The sequence below is a fragment of the Silene latifolia genome, chromosome 4 (genome assembly GCF_048544455.1).
Source record: "Silene latifolia isolate original U9 population chromosome 4, ASM4854445v1, whole genome shotgun sequence".
In the NCBI taxonomy this organism is placed as follows: domain Eukaryota; kingdom Viridiplantae; phylum Streptophyta; class Magnoliopsida; order Caryophyllales; family Caryophyllaceae; genus Silene; species Silene latifolia.
Window position 1 is genome coordinate 17,375,680 of NC_133529.1, and position 18,306 is coordinate 17,393,985.

An 18,306-nucleotide genomic window follows, 5' to 3' on the forward strand; every position below is an offset into this window, starting at 1 on the left:
AGAGTGTAAATTTGTTTTTTTGTGACGGAAATTTTGAATTTATATAATTTTAACATTTTAGAAGTGTAAATGTGATGTTTTACGAGTGTAAATGTAACATTTTTAAGAGTGTAAATTTGATTTTAGTGACGGAAATTTTGAATTTATATAATTTTAACATTTTACAAGTGTAAATGTGAAGTTTTACGAGTGTAAATGTAACATTTTAAGAGTGTAAATTTGATTTTTTGTGACGGAAATTTTGAATTTACATAATTTTAACATTTTACAAGTGTAAATGTGATGTTTTACGAGTGTAAATGTAATGTTTTAAGAGTGTAAATGTAGTATTTTAAGAGTAAATTGGTCCTTTGAGTGTAACTTTGGTCCTTTATAAGTGTCACTTTTGTCATTTACGAGTAAAAATTTAGTCCGACTACCAAAAAACACCACCACCGTCGTCCTCCACCACCAACTCATATCCACCAAAAATATGAGTGCAAATCTATATAATTTTAACGAGTGTAAATGTAAAGATATACGAGTGTAAATGTAAAAAATATGAGTGTAAATGTAAAAAATACGAGTGTAAATGTAAAGAAATAAGGGTGTAAATCTGAAAAATGCGTGTAAATGTAAAGAAATATGAGTGTAAATGTAAAGAAATACGAGTGTAAATGTAAAGAAATACGAGTGTAAATCTGAGAAATGTGTGTAAATGTAAAGTAATACAAGTGTAAATGTAAAGAAATACAAGTGTAAATCTGAAAAATGAGTGTAAATGTAAAGAAATACGAGTGTAAATGTAAAGAAATACGAGTGTAAATCTGAAAAATGAGTGTAAATGTAAAGAAATATGAGTGTAAATGTGAAGAAATATGAGTGTAAATGTAAAGAATTGTAAGTATAAATCTGAAAAATGCATGTAAATGTTAAAAAATATGAGTATAAATGTAAAGAAATAAGTGTAAATTTAAAGAAAAACTAGTGTAACTGTAAAATAACTCAAAAAAATAAATAGATCTGAAATCACCCACAATAACAAATGGAAAAAAAAAAAAAAAAAAGTAAGAACAACAACAACGAAACAACAAGACCAAACTATTTTGGAAAAGAAAAAAAAAAGAAATAGAAAAGAATAAAAACCAAACAAACGACATATGAACACAAACAAACACATATGAACACAAACGCACAAACTGAGAACAAAGAAAATATAAGAACAAAGACGCACTCCAACATCAACTAGAAAGAAAATATGAGAACAAATCTGGAAATAAAACAAAAACACCGCAAAAACAACGACACAACCACTCCAACACTACTGTAGCCGTCTCAGATCTCGTTTTTTTTTTTTGGTTTCTTTCCAGATCTCGTTTATTGGTATTTGTGGTGTTAGTGGTTGTTGTTGGTGGTGGTGCGTGAGCGTGGCGGTGGGAGAAAGGGTGGAAGGTGGTTGGGCTGGTGGAGGTGAGGGAGGAGGCAGGTGTGTGTGGGGTGGTGCGTGGTGGGAGGCAGGTGCGGGAGTCGGGGTGAGTGAAGGATGTTTTTGTGGGGGATGTGTGGTGGGCGTGGGGTGGGTGTCGGTGTGGGTGGTGGTGGGCCGTGGGGGTGTGGCTCAGATCTGGAGTGGTGAGGGTGGTGGGTCGGTTGTGGTGAGGATGAGAGGAGGGTGGTGGGTCGGTAGTGGTGCGGTTGGGTGGGCGTGGGTAGGTGGCGGCGGAGGTGGTCGTGGGGTCGGGTAGGTGAGGAAGAGGAAGTGGAAGAGGGGGGAATTTTTTTTTTTGAATTATTTGGTTTTTGAGTTTTGTTGGATTTTTGAGGAGTTGATTTTTTTTGGTTTTTAGAGAGATGAGGGGGAGGATAATTGTGAGATGAGAGAGAAGTGAGTGGAAAAAGAAGGCTTTTATAGTGGAATTAGGGTTTGATTAGTGATGGTAGAGAGGGAAAGGGATTAATTAGCATCCATCCCCTTATTTTAGCCTTAATCACACCTTTTTCCCTTTCAATCTCAAGCTCCCATCTCATCTTTTCAATGGCCCTAAAGAGGACTTAGGGACTCAATGAAATTGGATGGACTCACTTGATCTCTTCTCTCTCTCTCTCTCTCTCTCTCTCTCTCTCTATATATATATATATATATATATATATATATATATATATATATATATATATATAGAGGTAAGATCTAATGAGTCCCTTACCTCACTTAAGTCCTTAAGTCCTTATAAGGACCCTTAGATGGACAACATCTATGGTGGAGATTATTTACAAAATGTAGGCCAAAAAAAAAAAAGGGAAAAGCATGGCTATGAGAGAGGACAACAATTCCTGCGAATTGTTCTTACCAATGATTATTTCCAGCGGACAAAAACATATATCCTTTGTACTATGTTTCCACTTCCCACATTCTTCCTTCCTCAACACACTTAATTTCAGCCTTTTTCTTTCTTTCTTCTCTAAAATCGGGTTCTTTCATCTCCAAACGAAGATAAAGTTCTCTCTAAATCCTCCAAATCAGCGTAAACATGCAAATAATAGATGGCATCAATGGTATTTCTTCATTTTATTAATTGTTTTCAGTCACATTTTCATATTTTTCAGTTGAATAGGAAGGATGAAGGTAAACATTACAGTTTTGCATATTTGCATGTCATTGAATTTGTTCATTCTTGTTTTGATTATTTGTTACTGGGTTTGAAATGAACATTGTTAGAGTTAAATCTTCCTGCTGGGTTTACATTAATTTGGGTTTAAATTTGCATGAACGCATTCTGACAACATTTACATGAACATTTTAGTTGTAGTTTTACATTTACACTTTTTATTGTTATATTTTTTATGTGAGTTAGCATTCTGACAACATTTACACTTTTATTGACATTTACACTTTTAAAGCGTCACATTTACACTGCATTATTGCTCACGTTTACACTTTTTCCGTACTTTTAAATTTACACTTTTTTATTGTTATAGTCAACTTTGCATTTTAATTGTTATATTTTTTATGTGAGTTAGCATTCTGACAACATTTACACTTTTATTGACATTTACACTTTTAAAGCCTCACATTTACACTGCATTATTGCTCACGTTTACACTTTCCCTGTACTTTTAAATTTACACTTTTTTATTGTTATAGTCAACTTTGCATTTTAATTGTTATATTTTTTATGTGAGTTAGCATTCTGACAACATTTGCACTTTTATTGACATTTACACTTTTAAAGTCTCACATTTACACCGCATTCTCGCTCACGTTTACACTTTTCTGTCTTTGTACATTGTACACTTTACATCATAATACATTTTCACTTGAATCCCCTATAACTTAACATTTACACTTCTAATTACTTAGCATTTACACTTTACAATTCATAACATTTGCATTTTTATTGTTATATTTATGTTGACATTTCCACTTTTGTTGACATTTACACTTTTAAAGCATAACATTTACACTGCATTGCTGCTCACGTTTACACTTTTACACTTTTGTTGACATTTACACTTTCAGACAATCACATTTACTCTTTTTGCTATAGTTTTACATTTACACTTTCTGTTAATATTATAGTTTTAATTTGTGTTAGCATTCTGAAAACATTTACACTTTTGGTGTACTTTACACTTATAAAGAATCACATTTACACCGCATTTTTGACATTTACACTTTTGCCGACATTTACACATGACATTACAAAGACATTTACACTTTGTTTCTACCGACATTTACACTTACACTTTTGGATGTTTACTTTTACTATAGTTTTGACATTTACACTTTTGTCGACATTTACACATGACATTACAAAAAGACATTTACACTTTGTTTCTACCGACATTTACACTTACACATTTGGATGTTTACTTTTACTATAGTTTTGACATTTACACTTTTGATGACATTTACACTTTCTTTAAGAAAGACATTTTCACTTTGTTTCTACTGACATTTACACTTACACTTTTGGATGTTTATTTTTACTATAGTTCTGACATTTACACTTTTGATGACATTTACACTTTTACAACAGAAAATTTACACTTCATATCTGAGAACATTTACATTTACACTTACACTCTGTGCACATTTACAGACTTGGTAAAACAGAATGGGGTTCAACTTTGTGAGCAAGAGCTGTGTAAGGAGGTGGAGAAGAGGTTTACACCGTACATCGGCCAGGAGTTTGGGGGTGTTGATGATGCAGTGACTTTTTATAAGATATACGCCATTGCTTGTGGGTTTGATGTACGTAGGTACACAACAAAAAAATGGCGTGGCGGTGAGATCAAGTCAAAGCTCGTTGTCTGCAATCGAGAAGGTTTCGCTCACAAGAAGCCCAGAAAAGATCAGGATGGCGGACTGGATGGGGAGAATTCAAAGAGGATATTCAGGGTCACTAGAGTTGGGTGTAAAGCGAGGATAATACGACTATATATGAAGAATGGTGTTTTAGTAATTGACCGGTTCCACGAGGGTCACAATCACGAGCTTATCTCACTTCGGGTGATGACAGTTCTTAAATTGTCGCGTAACATAACAGATTATCACAAGATGATAATCGTGTCAAACTCAAGGGTTTGTAATACATAATCAGTCTCTATACTAAATAAATAATTCCATTCATGTTATTTTTATCCGACGTGTCATTAATGATTAATTGGCGGTGAAGATAGGAGCAACAAAAACATACGAGAATCGCAAAGAACAAGTGAATGGATACGAAAACATTGGAGCAAGCTTAAATGATTTTAAGAACTTCCATAGGGATGTTAAATGTTTCATTCACGAACGGGATGGTCAGTTGTTTGTTGACCATTTCAAGGAAATGACTGAAACAAGAATAGGTTTCTACTTTGACTATGACCTTGACGATGATGGCAGCCTACGTAGGGCCATATGGGCGGACGGTACCGCCCGAGATAATTACAAAATTTTTGGTGATGCGGTGTCATTCGACCCAACTTACTCCACCAATAAGTATTCTATGGTATTCACACCATTCACAGGTGTTGACCACCATAAACGATCTGTGACGTTCTGTGGGGCTCTAATTGCAAGGGAAGATTATGAGTCGTTTAATTGGGTTTTCAGCCGGTTTTTAATAGCAATGGGAGGTAAGGAACCCGAGTACATAATTACAGATCAGGACCCAGGTATTATCAAATCTATCCCTCTTGTTTTCAAGACAGCGCGCCATCGCTTCTGTATGTGGCATATAATGAACAAAATGCCAAATAAGTTTGGCGTATCGAGAAGCGACTATAATGACTTCATCTGTAAAATTGATGACATTATATGGGACGATGAGCTTGAGGCAGCAGAATTTGATGGTCTCTGGGAGCAAATAGTTCAAGATCATGGTGTTGGCGTAAATGATTGGTTTGCAGATACATATGCTATAAGGGGACAGTGGGTGATGGCGCATTGCAGAGACTTGAGGATGGCGTCGATTATGAGGACAACTCAAAGATCAGAGAGCGAAAATAGCTTTTTCAAGAGGTTTGAACACAAGTCAGGAACATTGGTTGAGTTTTGGATGCGTTTTGAGAGCGCTATGGACCAACAAAGACATACACAAAAGCAGCTTGACAACATGGATAAGCACTCGTCCGCAACAGCGTCAACACATCTGGCATTAGAGATTCATGCTGCAAAGGTGTACACATATTCAGCTTTCAACACATTCAAACAAGAAGCCTTCTTCTCAATTGATACATGTAGAACAGGAGGTTTCACTGAGAGAGGCGAAATAGAGATAACTATTGTCAAAGATTCAACCAGAAAGAAGAATTTTGAAGTTGTGTACAGTACAGGTAGTTTACACTTCCTATGACATTTACACTTTCTGTTTTTACCTCTTTTAAATTCCTATAACTTAACATTTACACTTCCTATAACTTAACATTTACACTTCTAATAACTTAACATTTACACTTCCCATTAGTTTACATTTACACTTCCTATTAGTTTGCATATACACTTCTATTAACTTAACATTTACACTTTACAATTGATGACATTTACACTTTACATCATATGACATTTACACATGTAAATCCCCTATAACTTAACATTTACACTTCTAATACCTTAACATTTACACTTCCTATTAGATTACATTTACACTTCTAATTACTTAGCATTTACACTTTACAATTCATGACATTTACACTTTAGTTCATTACATTTACACTTCTAATACCTTAACATTTACACTTCCTATTAGATTACATTTACACTTCTAATTACTTAGCATTTACACTTTACAATTCATGACATTTACACTTTAGATCATTACATTTACACTTCTAATGACTTCACATTTACACTTTACAATTCAATACATTTACACTTTACATAAGTCTCACTGTTTTTAACGTTCACACTTACATGATAGCTTTATCTGATGACGAAGGTACACGTAGAGCAAGCTGCAGTTGTACGATGTTTGAAAGAACCGGAATCCTATGCCGCCATATAATATGGATTTTTTCAGCAAGTGGGATAAAGACTATACCAGAAGATTATGTTCTGAATAGATGGATGAAAGAGTATCTCCGATTAAGGATTTTCACATCTAATGGTGAAGGAACAGAAAACATGCAAGTCATCGATGAAAAACAAATTGCAATGTCAATAATGTGGTCAGAAGTTCATGAAGCTGTAGGACTCCTTCGAGACAAAGGAATAGCTGATGTTGACAGCTTTTCCACTGTAATTAGATCATTTAGACAGTCCCTCTCACCATTAGAGGAAGTGTTGAATAAAAATCAACAAATGGAGAAATTTCTGAATTGTACGGCATGTGAGGTAGTCACGATATTGCCACCAAAGAATTCGAAAAACAAGGGGACCGGAAAAAGATTGCTGTCAGACAAAACAAAAGCAATGGTGTTGGCTAGGAAACCCAAACGTAAGTGTAAGAATTGCAAGAGAATGGCAAATCACGACAAGAGAAACTGCCCTAACCCCTTCTCAGCACACACGCCATTGTGCGAAGGGTCGTCTCGAACAGAAGAGGATGAAGGAGAGGAGGAGGAAGAGCTGGAGTCGGGAGAAGAATAGACGTCGATCGTGACAAGTGTTGCTTTATATATTTTGAGTGTGTAACTTAAAACTTTGATGTGCTATAACTGGAGCGGGCGATAAGGAATTGGTCTCATGGCAGCGTAACTTTGAAATGCAGTTGGTGTAACTTTTAGTAACACCAACATTAGAGTTACACTGGCATAAGACCAAAATCTCTCTGTTTTATTAGATAGCCAAACATTGTGTTACTTGAACTTATTTTGGATTACTTATGTTATTTCAAGTAATGATTACACTTATTTTCAAATAAGCGGTGTTAACATTTACACTTCCCATGTCAAGACATTTACACTTCCAAAGAACTTCACATTTACACATACTATATCCTCACATTTACACTTTGAATATCTTCACATTTACACTTCCAATTTACTTAGTGTTAACATTTACACTTCCCATGTCAGCACATTTACACTTCCAGTAACTTCACATTTACACATACTATATCCTCACATTTACACTTTGAATATCTTCACATTTACACATACTATATCCTCACATTTACACTTCCAATTTACTCAGTGTTAACATTTACACATACTATATCCTCACATTTACACTTCCAATTTACTCAGTGTTAACATTTACACTTCCCATGTCAGCACATTTACACTTCCAGTAACTTCACATTTACACATACTATATCCTCACATTTATACTTCTCCTATATTCAAATTTACACTTCCTATTTGTTGTTAGTTACACTTTTTTTGTTCACATTTACACTTGGGCTGTCACCACATTTACACTTCCCATGTCACCACATTTACACTGCATTCAATTTAAATTCAGTGTGTTTATATTCAAACTTTCAGTATGTTAAAGTTGACACTGACAGTGTTAACATTTACACTTTAAGTGTGTTAACATTTACACTTAAAGTGTAAATGTGACTAAATTACAAGTGTGATAACAGTTACACTTGCAATTTAGTCACATTTACACTTTGAATAAACTATGACTATAAATGCCAACAATTACACTTCATTACTGTAAAGCTTCATTAGTGTAATTTACAATTACACTTCATTCTCGTAAAGCTTACACTTGCAAAACATTATTTACTAAGTTCAAGAGTGCCAAACAAAATACATTTTAAAAAAAAAATGTCCACAAATTGTTCACTTTTTCGACAACACAAATTTTTAATTTTGCGCTTCTTTTGTAACTTGGCCCATAAATCTTCTTTTCCAGCGATAAACCCATTCAACTTTGCTTCAAAAATGTCTCTGTTGACATTTATGTCAGCTAGAACAAGCGTCGCCACCAACTCGACTACCAAGTACCGTCGATTCCTCTTCCTCTCCAAGTCTGGATGCTCAAAAGGTAGACCCTCGTACATCAAAGATATACATCATACAGAAAACCCCCGATTCTGTTATGTTAGGAAGGGGTGTTTGGCGCCTGAACGGGATTTGCCGATGCTCAAAGCTAGTAATCTCATATCCCCTGTCCGTTCTGACGTCCAAATAATCGCTAACAGCTGATGCCACTTGGCGAGTAACATTGCACATCTCAGACTGATCCCAGTTGGCATGATGTTGGTAGTCAAGGAGATCCACAGTTTGTTGTCCAAAATTTATACACACGCATGCAAAGTGACCACCAATGTTGACAGGTACGAAGATAAACTCGGCATTCAGGTTGAAAGTTTTATCACAGTCCTGGATGAAGGTATCCCAAATGTGATACAACCGATCAGTGATGTCATTAGATCGTGAGCACGCTTCACGTATATCCATAAGCTGCATGATACATTCCTGTTCAGGGGAGTGAGTGAGACTTCATAATAAAAGAAAGAACTAATGTATAACTTTGAGGCTTTGTGCGCTGGGAGGAGGGGGGGGGGGGGGGTGTACCATATGACGTATCCCAAAGAAGGCCATCCTAGGAAGTAAGTGTTCAGCAGACTCCAAATGGTTCAGCAAAACAGCCCACGACTCAATGACAACAGGCGACATTACAACCTCAGGAAGCATGGTCATGATGTCGGACCGGCGCAGCGTCGCATGCCTACTGTACCAAGAGATTGATTCACTGCAATAAAACACACGTATAATAGTAAGAAATTGAGAAGTAGTTACAAATTAAATATCGTAACGAATTGGCCCTGTTATAAGAGACAGGCAGGAACTAACGAATTTTCAAAGTTGTAGTCGTCTAACAGGCAATAGTCCACCGCATGCTTTCGACGTGATCGAATACCCCTGACCAAACTTTGATTGTTCCGTAAGAAGGTCGAGACAACAAGAGTTTGCGTACCAGCAGCCCCACAGTCAATTGAGCAACCCAAGCCATCCCCCCGCCCGGGGGACGGCTCCATTACGGTGACAACGGTTGGCTACCCGACGATCACATTGGCGACGCTTGAACAACAGCGGGGCTGCTTTCCGCCTGTATGGCTACAGGATTGACCACAGGGCTTCCTTCTACGCGTTTAGGGGGTGGGACTGCAACACGAGGTCGTTTACTGTACGTAATCTCTTCCTCATCGTCCAGACTCCGCTTCTGTGCAACATTGGAGACCAGGTTTTCCATGGGTTCAGACCTTGACCATACTTTTCTCTGAATTGGGTTATCCTTGAGCAAACGCTCTCCCTCACTTTGTTATGGTCACTCAGGATAAGAATCGACACCACTTCAGCCCAGACGAGGTTCAGAACGTCCATCTCACCTAAGGCGCAGTCAAATAGCTTCCCATTGAAAAGCAGCATGTGTATCATCATGTACACCCCGCAATCAAACGCAGAATAATCCGTGCCTTGCCATTTAAATTCGACATTCACAAATTTGAACCCAGCAACCTTTGATCCTCTGACAAACCCTTTAGACTCCAGATACGCACCCATTAAATCACACTGTAAAAGGAATTAAAAAAAAAAGTCAATTGAAAAACAGTGTTTACAATTCCAGAATACATCAACACTGAAGAACAAATTACGGAATGCTATTTATAATTATTACCGCAATGCGGGAAATTCCAAAATATGGAAGCTTCTCAAAATCATCGTCGTATCGACGGTTGTCCAAATACTCTATCTGCTCGGAAACGAAGTTTATGCATGCACAGCTGTAATGATCATTATTGCCAGATAAGATCGGGATGAAGACCTGGCGGGTGTGACAACAAAGACATAAAAGATACACTCAGTAAAAAATTCAGATTTACTTTTTCAATAATTCGTCACATTTACAGTCCCTGTGTCATGACATTTACACTTTCCATATATTCACATTTACACTACATATGTCATGACATTTACACTTCGTATTTAGTCACCTTTACACTACCCGTCTCATAGCTTTTACACTTCACTATATCTCACATTTACACTTCCAAAGTGCTGACATTTACACTTTCCATATTCACATTTACACTTTAAATGCGATCACATTTACACTTCCTGTTTAGTCACCTTTACACTCCCTATGTCATCACATTTACACTTTCTATATGTTCACATTTCCACAATACATACATCATGGCATTTACAGTTCACTGTGTCTCACGTTTACACTTCATATGTCATGACATTTACACTTTACATATTTTCACATTTACACTTTATGTGTGCTGACATTTACACTTTCTATTTAGTCACCTTTACACTCGCTATGTCAACATATTTACACTTTCTATATAATCACATTTACACTATACATCATAACATTTACACTTCACTACGTATCACATTTACACTTCATGTTCCATGACATTTACACTTTCTTCTTAATCACATCCAGGCATTTACACTTTCTGTGAAAATCACATATACACTTTCGGTGTGATGACATTTACACTTCACAATAGGTCACATTTACACTTACCATATCAGATCCAAGTTGAAATGGAGACAAACAGGATTGAATCCAAGCATCCCACCCAGCCCAGATTTCGTCCTTTTTGTCAAGAACAATGCCTTTCTTCTTGGCTTTCCAAATTTCCAGTGCAGGGCTCTGTTCAAACAAACGGCAGCGCTATTAAATTTAGACACTTACTAATCAATTAAATTGGAACTATAAAAATTGCATTGAGTGAGGATAGGGCAAGTACAGTGTGACTAAGCCCGAAGAAACAACGAGAGGATGCAACTGGTGCAGTTTGGTCGTACATCATCTTATTGATTAGTAGGCACCAACAATCGATTCATGAATTCATAACTTCTGTCCAGGTTCAAGGGTTAACATGTCTTCCCGTGACACGAAGAAAAAGTCTGAAAAAACTGCCAATTCTTCCCTACAAAAAAAGTTTGATTTATATAAGGCAAACATGGTTACGACAACATATAAGTATTAATATGTTTAACATAGAAATTAATCGACTCACCCTTTCAACCAAGCTTCTGATTTGTTAAATACGTAGTCCAGGACGTATTTCCTTTCCTTAAAAACACCCCTAAATAATTTCTTATTCAAATTGCAGTCTACAAGAATAAAGCCCTGCTCGGGCATGGGTTCCCCACAATCCATGGTGCAAGTCGATTCTCGGGGACCACTTCCATGCATCGTAAGGGCTCGGGTGAATGAAATAGGAAAGGGTGGTGATCCATATTACTACGGGGACATAAATTTCCGACCATCCGCGGAACGGCTGGTTGAGAAGGGCCTGCCACATCGGTCGTTCCAAAATCCTCACCGGAACCCCTTAAACGCCTCGGCTAGCTGCAGAGATATAAACGTACACTGAAATTCCGGCAACTTAAACTCGGAGGATGGTGCTTCAACAATAACCTTATCTCGAACCCTCGCAACATCCATGGGCTTGTCATCATTCGAAATGAACCAGGGCAACCAGGTTGTTCAGTAGGGCCCTCACCTTCCTCGTTGACCATGCCACTACCAATCTCTAAACCTTCTTGCGATGCATCTTCACGCACTGTGGTCGAAACAACGCCAGGCTCACCATCCGGTGCTTTCGTACCACTGACTTGGTGTCGGTCAACGGGCTGTTCCACTCCCGGTGCACCGCTAGCTTCCACAGCCTCACCAGGCACTAGTCCAACCCCGAGTGGTTCGGGCCCGCGGCAGGGCCCCTGCTCTTGGGACGGCTCCATGTCCATGCCCTGCACAGCCTCATCCTGGACTGTCAGTGCACCACCATGTGCCACTTCAATGTCACCGCTGTCTGACAACTTTTTCAGCGCATTATCGATATCAGCTGTCGCTATAAATTTCAACTTAAATGAAGATGATCCATCTTCAATTGACGGGACTACCACATCCACACCCACCTTGTTTACTACTTTTGAAGAAGACGGCTCCCCTTCGCGTAAACAAGCCCCCTGTTCTTGAGCGACTCCATATCCATACCGCACAATCTCATCCTCACCTATCTCGTACGCGACCCTCCGCCGCTTCACCGCCACCATCCCCAACATCTGCCAAACCTTGCAGCGCATTATCAATATCAGCAGTCGAAATAAATTTTAGTTGAACTGAAGATGAACCATCTTCAGTTGACTGACCTACCACATCCGCATCACCCTTATTCGTTGCTTCTGACTTACACTTCTGGACAACATCTTCAGTTTTCTCTGGGCCACCACTAGTGTCAGGCACTTCCCCTCCCAAACTTTCCTGCTCCTCGTTCAATGAGGACTTTGTGTACGCTTCTTCAACTTCATCCGGGCTATAAATTTTCTCTAGAATCTGCCGATCAGTGTATTGAGTCAAGTTGTCGGTTAAATCTAGCCCGCATTCCTCTTCCTCTCGTCGACAGGCTTCGTTAAGTTCAGCGGTGTTGTAGAAATCAGCGGTCTCCATTACCTCTGACATCGCCGCATCACCTGCTTTATCATGTAAATCAGAATCTTCTGCAAGTGATACAGGCTCTACAGTAGGCGTAAACTCGAACTTAGGAGCCTTCGTCTTTCTTTTCTTGCTTGCCTTTCTTTTTTTCTTGGCCACCTTCCCAACATCTGACAATGAGGGAGCGTTATCATTATACTTTTTCATTTGGGAAGCTAAATTTCCAACTTCTTCAACATATTCCTTCACCTTTGCTCCTTCAAAAAAAGCTTGCGTCGCTTGTGAAGGAACAAGATCAGTTGAAGAAGTAGCACCTGTTGTTAATTTCTTAAGCATTTCAGCTGCATCCGTATACCAGGAATAGAAGGCCACAGCGTTCCTTTGAATCTTCAAGTACAGCTCGTGTACACCCTACAGTTGGTAACAAAAAAAGATTTAAGACTCTAGATACACAAAATATACCTGCTCAATATATATATATATATTAAATAAAAATATGCGATTAATTAAACATTCATAACATAAATCTTACATCTACAGCCCTAGCTTTCAACTCATCGTCATCTTCAACACCGGGAGGGAGTTCAATCTGAATAAACTTCTTATCGGGTGATGTACCCGACGTTGAAATCAGAAGAGGCGTGGGGCTTGCCAATGGCGCCTTGGGCACGCCAGCTATAGCCAACATCGTATTACCAGTGTCCTTCTCATCAGGGGTCTTGTTTTGACATCGCGGGTACATCACCTTCGACAAAGTTAGGCGACCCAGTGGACCCACGTCCAACTCATCCTTTAACCTCTTCGATAGAGTTTTCAGATCCCAATCCTTGAATAAGTGGAAGGCCATCGGGCAACTCTTGCCACGGTAATCATACCGCTGAAAATAAGTAATCATAAGGAAAGGGATACAACCAAGCAGATGTGACTGCACGTTGCGAGCCTCTACTGCAAAGATTAGCTAGACATTCCAATACATACGAGCACCAGTCATACTCCGGTATGGCACTCACATCTTCAACCACTTTCAAAAGTTTGATTTCAATGCCGTTGTTCAATGTCGGCGCAAGGAATGATGAAATGCTAAGAAGCACAAACAGGCGGCAGAATTCATCGCCTCCATCTTTGAATTGCTCTGACTCAATATAATTGAAGACGTCTCCTAAAGGAATAGAATCAGAATTTGATTTCACTTTGAACTTTTTGCGCCACAGTTGTTTTATGCGCACATATTTTTCATCTTTAGCACCAGGCATGTGTCCAGTAGGTACTATTTCCATCTCTCTCTCACCAACAGGTAACATGAAAAAGTCATAGACATCATACTTAGTAACCATAAACTCCTTCAACTCCGACGCCCTGAAAACATGAGAACCATCGCTAAAAGCCTCAAGAAATTCAGGAACATGTGAAAGCGGGAAACTTCTGAGTTTAAGATGAAGCAGCCCCCCAAATCCAATCCTCTGTACAGCAGCTCGTTGGGCAATGTTAAGCTTACCAATAAGCTTGTGAAGCCGGTTGGGGCGACACTTGACGGAAACAGTAGGGGTAACTTCTGGTTGTTGTTCACCTCCAGGTACTTCTCCATCGATACCATCCGAATCGGGAACAAAAAGTACATAAGAAATGCACAAAGATCGTCAACCTATAACAGTCTACACATTTACATTTACACTTACTCTATCCTCACATTTACACTTCCAGTATCTTCACATTTACACTTCCACTTTAGTCAGATTTACCCTTTATTTATTCACATTTACACTTCTCCTACACTCACATTTACACTTTCATTATCTTCACATTTACACTTCCACTTTAGTCAGATTTACCCTTTATTTGTTCACATTTACACTTACTCTATCCTCACATTTACACTTCCATTATCTTCACATTTACACTTCCACTTTAGTCAGATTTACCCTTTATTTGTTCACATTTACACTTACTCTATCCTCACATTTACACTTCCAGTATCTTCACATTTACACTTCCAATTTAGTCAGATTTACCCTTTATTTATTCACATTTACACTTACTCTATCCTCACATTTACACTTCCAGTATCTTCACATTTACACTTCCAATTTAGTCAGATTTACCCTTTATTTATTCACATTTACACTTCTCCTGCACTCACATTTACACTTTCATTATCTTCACATTTACACTTCCACTTTAGACAGATTTACCCTTTATTTGTTCACATTTACACTTACTCTATCCTCACATTTACACTTCCAGTATCTTCACATTTACACTTCCAATTTAGTCAGATTTACAGTTTTAGTGTTCACGTTTACACTTACTCTATCATCACATTTACACTTTGAATATCTTCACATTTACACTTCCAATTGAGTCAGATTTACGCTTTATTTGATAACATTTACACTTCTCCTATCCTCACATTTACACTTTCTGATTGTTCACATTTACACTTCTCCTATCCTCACATTTAAACTTGGGCTGTCCTCACATTCACAGTCCCAATTACATCACATTTACAATCCCCAAAAACAGGCTCGATTAAAACCCTAACAAATACATTGTCACTACCCATCAATTCAGATTTACACTGTGAATTTAATTAAATATTCAAACACACAATAAAATCACAGAAATTGAAACACACAATAAAATTGAAACACGCAATACAACAATTACGACTGAAGCATAAATTGCAAAATAAAAAAATTTAAACAAAGAAAATAATAAAGGATGATCAATGAATTACCTTCAAACTGAGATAAAGAAACAAAGATAGGAACTACAAAGGTTTGAATGCGATAGAATACAGAAAAGAAATGGATTTGTTGTATTTGGTAAGCAAGAGAATGGAACAGTAAGGAATAGAAAAGAAATGAAGAAATGTGAAATGAAAGACAGGAATAAGGAAGGACGGTTTTTTGAAATTATGAGGAGGTTATATGATCAAGTGGAGGGAAGTTGAATAACGTGCAAGTGACTGAGGGGAAACATACATGCAGAATGAACAGTAAGTCTAATAGCCTAAGGAGAGAGGTAATTAGTCTACATATTATTTTAATGTTATAAGTTGCTTTTTGGTGTAATCTTAGCCATTCATCCTCACAATCTAAGGGCTATAAATGGGACTTATGGACTTAATGACTTAAGGTGGACTCACTTGATCCTTCCTCTATATATATATATATATATATATATATATATATATATATATATATATATATATATATATATATAAAGAGAAAACTTTTCGAGCGATATTAGAGAGTCCAACTTTTTTAGAATCCCTAAAGTTTTTAGTGAGATTACGTAATATTAATATTAATACAAAATATTTAAATAATATGTTAAAATAGTCCCATTCCAAAACAAATACCTAAAAGTAAATTTATTAATATTTAGAGGTTAGATAAGAAATAATTTAAGTGATATTTATTTAGAGATTATATAAGAAACAATATTAATGTTTCATGTCTTATAAACAAGGGGAATACTCTTTTCATTGTTAACACAACTGGATTCAAGTTCTATGTACCTCTTACTCCTTAATTAATAACTTGAAAATATTTATTTTTCATCGATAATTATTCTTATGTATATTTAACGCTAAAAATGATTGTATGTGTAATTGTATGATTAAATTGAATATAATATAATGTTTTAAGCAACACGATGGATCATCCGCCATAGCCTTGATTCCCCTAATTTGATCTGATTTCATGATGATGTATATGGTCATCCATGGACGTGTTTAATTACACGCATTGTCAGTGGACTGAGTGCTCAAATGTCCTTACAAGATCAACACAAAAGTAAATCTAATACGAGTAGTATTCATATTCTCATATATAACAAACACCTTAATCTATGTGTATTAAAACTTCTTAATTATCTCTGTGTATTATAAAATTATGGCAAAAAATATTTAACAGGAACTCTAACTCATTTGTTTACTTTTGTTTTGGCACAAAGACAAAGGAAATGAGAGTTGACCATTTATTGGATGACAATTGGACTGATTGAGTGAGGAGATCAAGTTACCCATCAAAGACATTCCTACACTTAAAAAGGTTTATAACTAACTTAGACACAAAAAATGGAATAGGTAAACAAATGATCAGGACAGAGGTTATAGGTAACAAACTTATTAATCTATGTGTATATAAAATAATTCAATCATTTTCCAAAGTTATGGTATAATAAAACCGCTTTACACAAAAATTTGCACATAAGCTAATGCTTGGTAGTCTTTTATGCTAAATTGCCAACAGTGACAGGCCCAGGATTTGAACATAGGGGGACGAAAAATTTTAGGGGGAGCGAACAACTAATTTCATAAGGTATACTCGAAAAAATTTCGAAAAATTTAACTAAAAATTTCATCCGTGGGAGAACGACCGCCCCTACTAGCCCCTGCTAGCCCCCCTAACTCCACCACTAATTGCCAACCCATTAAAGCAAGGTATTCTCATAGAGTGTGTTTACTGTTAAGATATAACAACCATTTAGATGGTCGGACTTCTCACTCGAAGTAGAAATTGTATATTAATAATGGTACAAAAACTACTGATATTAGAGATTAATTTTTAAAAAACTAATGTTATAAATATATGGGAGAATGCACATGGTGCCCTTGAGGTTTGCCATTTTGCACGATATACCCAAAATTTTGATCCGGAAAACTTTAAGAGGTCATAACTCGTGTTTAAGAAATCGGAATGTGACGGGTTTTTTTTTTCATATCGATCGTCTTTTCGAGAACTACGATTTGGAAAAAAAATAGTCGTATTTGGATCCCGTGGCTAGGAGTTTTAGTATGTCAAAGTTTTTTGACCGAACTAACTTTGAGTAACCATATCTCTTGGTAACGAATTCCAAACTTGAATTTTTTTTTTCAAATCGTAGTCCTCGAAAAGACGATCGATTTGAAAAAAAACCTCGTCACATTTCGATTTTGATGTGAACACGGTACGAGAACTTTAACGAAAATTCTACGAGAAAATTACCGTATCAAGGGACGCGAAAAATAAAACAAAAACAGTCCGAATAAGGCTTGGGGGCCGTGCAAACCGTGAAGAAAGGGATGAAGAACCTCGGGAAAGACCAAGGCCAAGTGCATGGAACTACCTAGTTTTTTATACTACCTAGTTTTCTTAATCGCCTAGTTTTCTTCCTAGTCTTTTCTAGTTTTCTTCTAAAGTCTTTCCTAGTTTTTCTACACTAGTCAAAACTAATAACTAGGCACCTAGAACTCATGCAAACATTGAAAGCTTGCCTTGGAGCCCAAGCATCATTCGGCTTATATAAGGCTTGGCTCTCTTCATTTGTAAGCATGATGTTTTGAGTAAAAAGGTTCACCATGTGTGAGAAACTTGTCTCCTTATTTGTGTTGTTACACGAGTAAAAGGCTCAAGAGGTCGAAACGAGTTTTTCGTACCTTGCTTAGACCGAGGACGCGATCCAAAGTTTAAGTCGGATTGTTTGACGCGTATCAAACA

The 18,306-nt window shown here is 37.2% G+C and overlaps 2 protein-coding genes across 2 annotated transcripts; one reads left to right on the plus strand and one right to left on the minus strand.

Moving 5' to 3' along the window:
* The first annotated feature begins 4,811 nt into the window (after positions 1-4,811).
* LOC141651164 (protein FAR-RED IMPAIRED RESPONSE 1-like) lies at positions 4,812-7,051 on the plus strand. The gene is made up of 2 exons (XM_074458887.1): positions 4,812-5,799; positions 6,402-7,051. The coding sequence occupies exons 1-2, from the start codon at positions 4,812-4,814 to the stop codon at positions 7,049-7,051; spliced, it is 1,638 nt and encodes a 545-aa protein (XP_074314988.1).
* A 992-nt stretch (positions 7,052-8,043) lies between these two features.
* Positions 8,044-14,129, minus strand: LOC141652120 (uncharacterized). The gene is made up of 8 exons (XM_074459755.1): positions 13,356-14,129; positions 11,403-13,234; positions 11,130-11,312; positions 10,904-11,032; positions 10,040-10,186; positions 9,214-9,933; positions 8,935-9,112; positions 8,044-8,835 (listed from the first exon to the last, which is right to left on the minus strand). Exons 1-2 carry the CDS (start codon positions 13,716-13,718, stop codon positions 12,401-12,403), a joined length of 1,197 nt encoding a protein of 398 aa, XP_074315856.1. The 5' UTR covers positions 13,719-14,129; the 3' UTR covers positions 8,044-8,835; positions 8,935-9,112; positions 9,214-9,933; positions 10,040-10,186; positions 10,904-11,032; positions 11,130-11,312; positions 11,403-12,400.
* Positions 14,130-18,306: the final 4,177 nt, after the last annotated feature.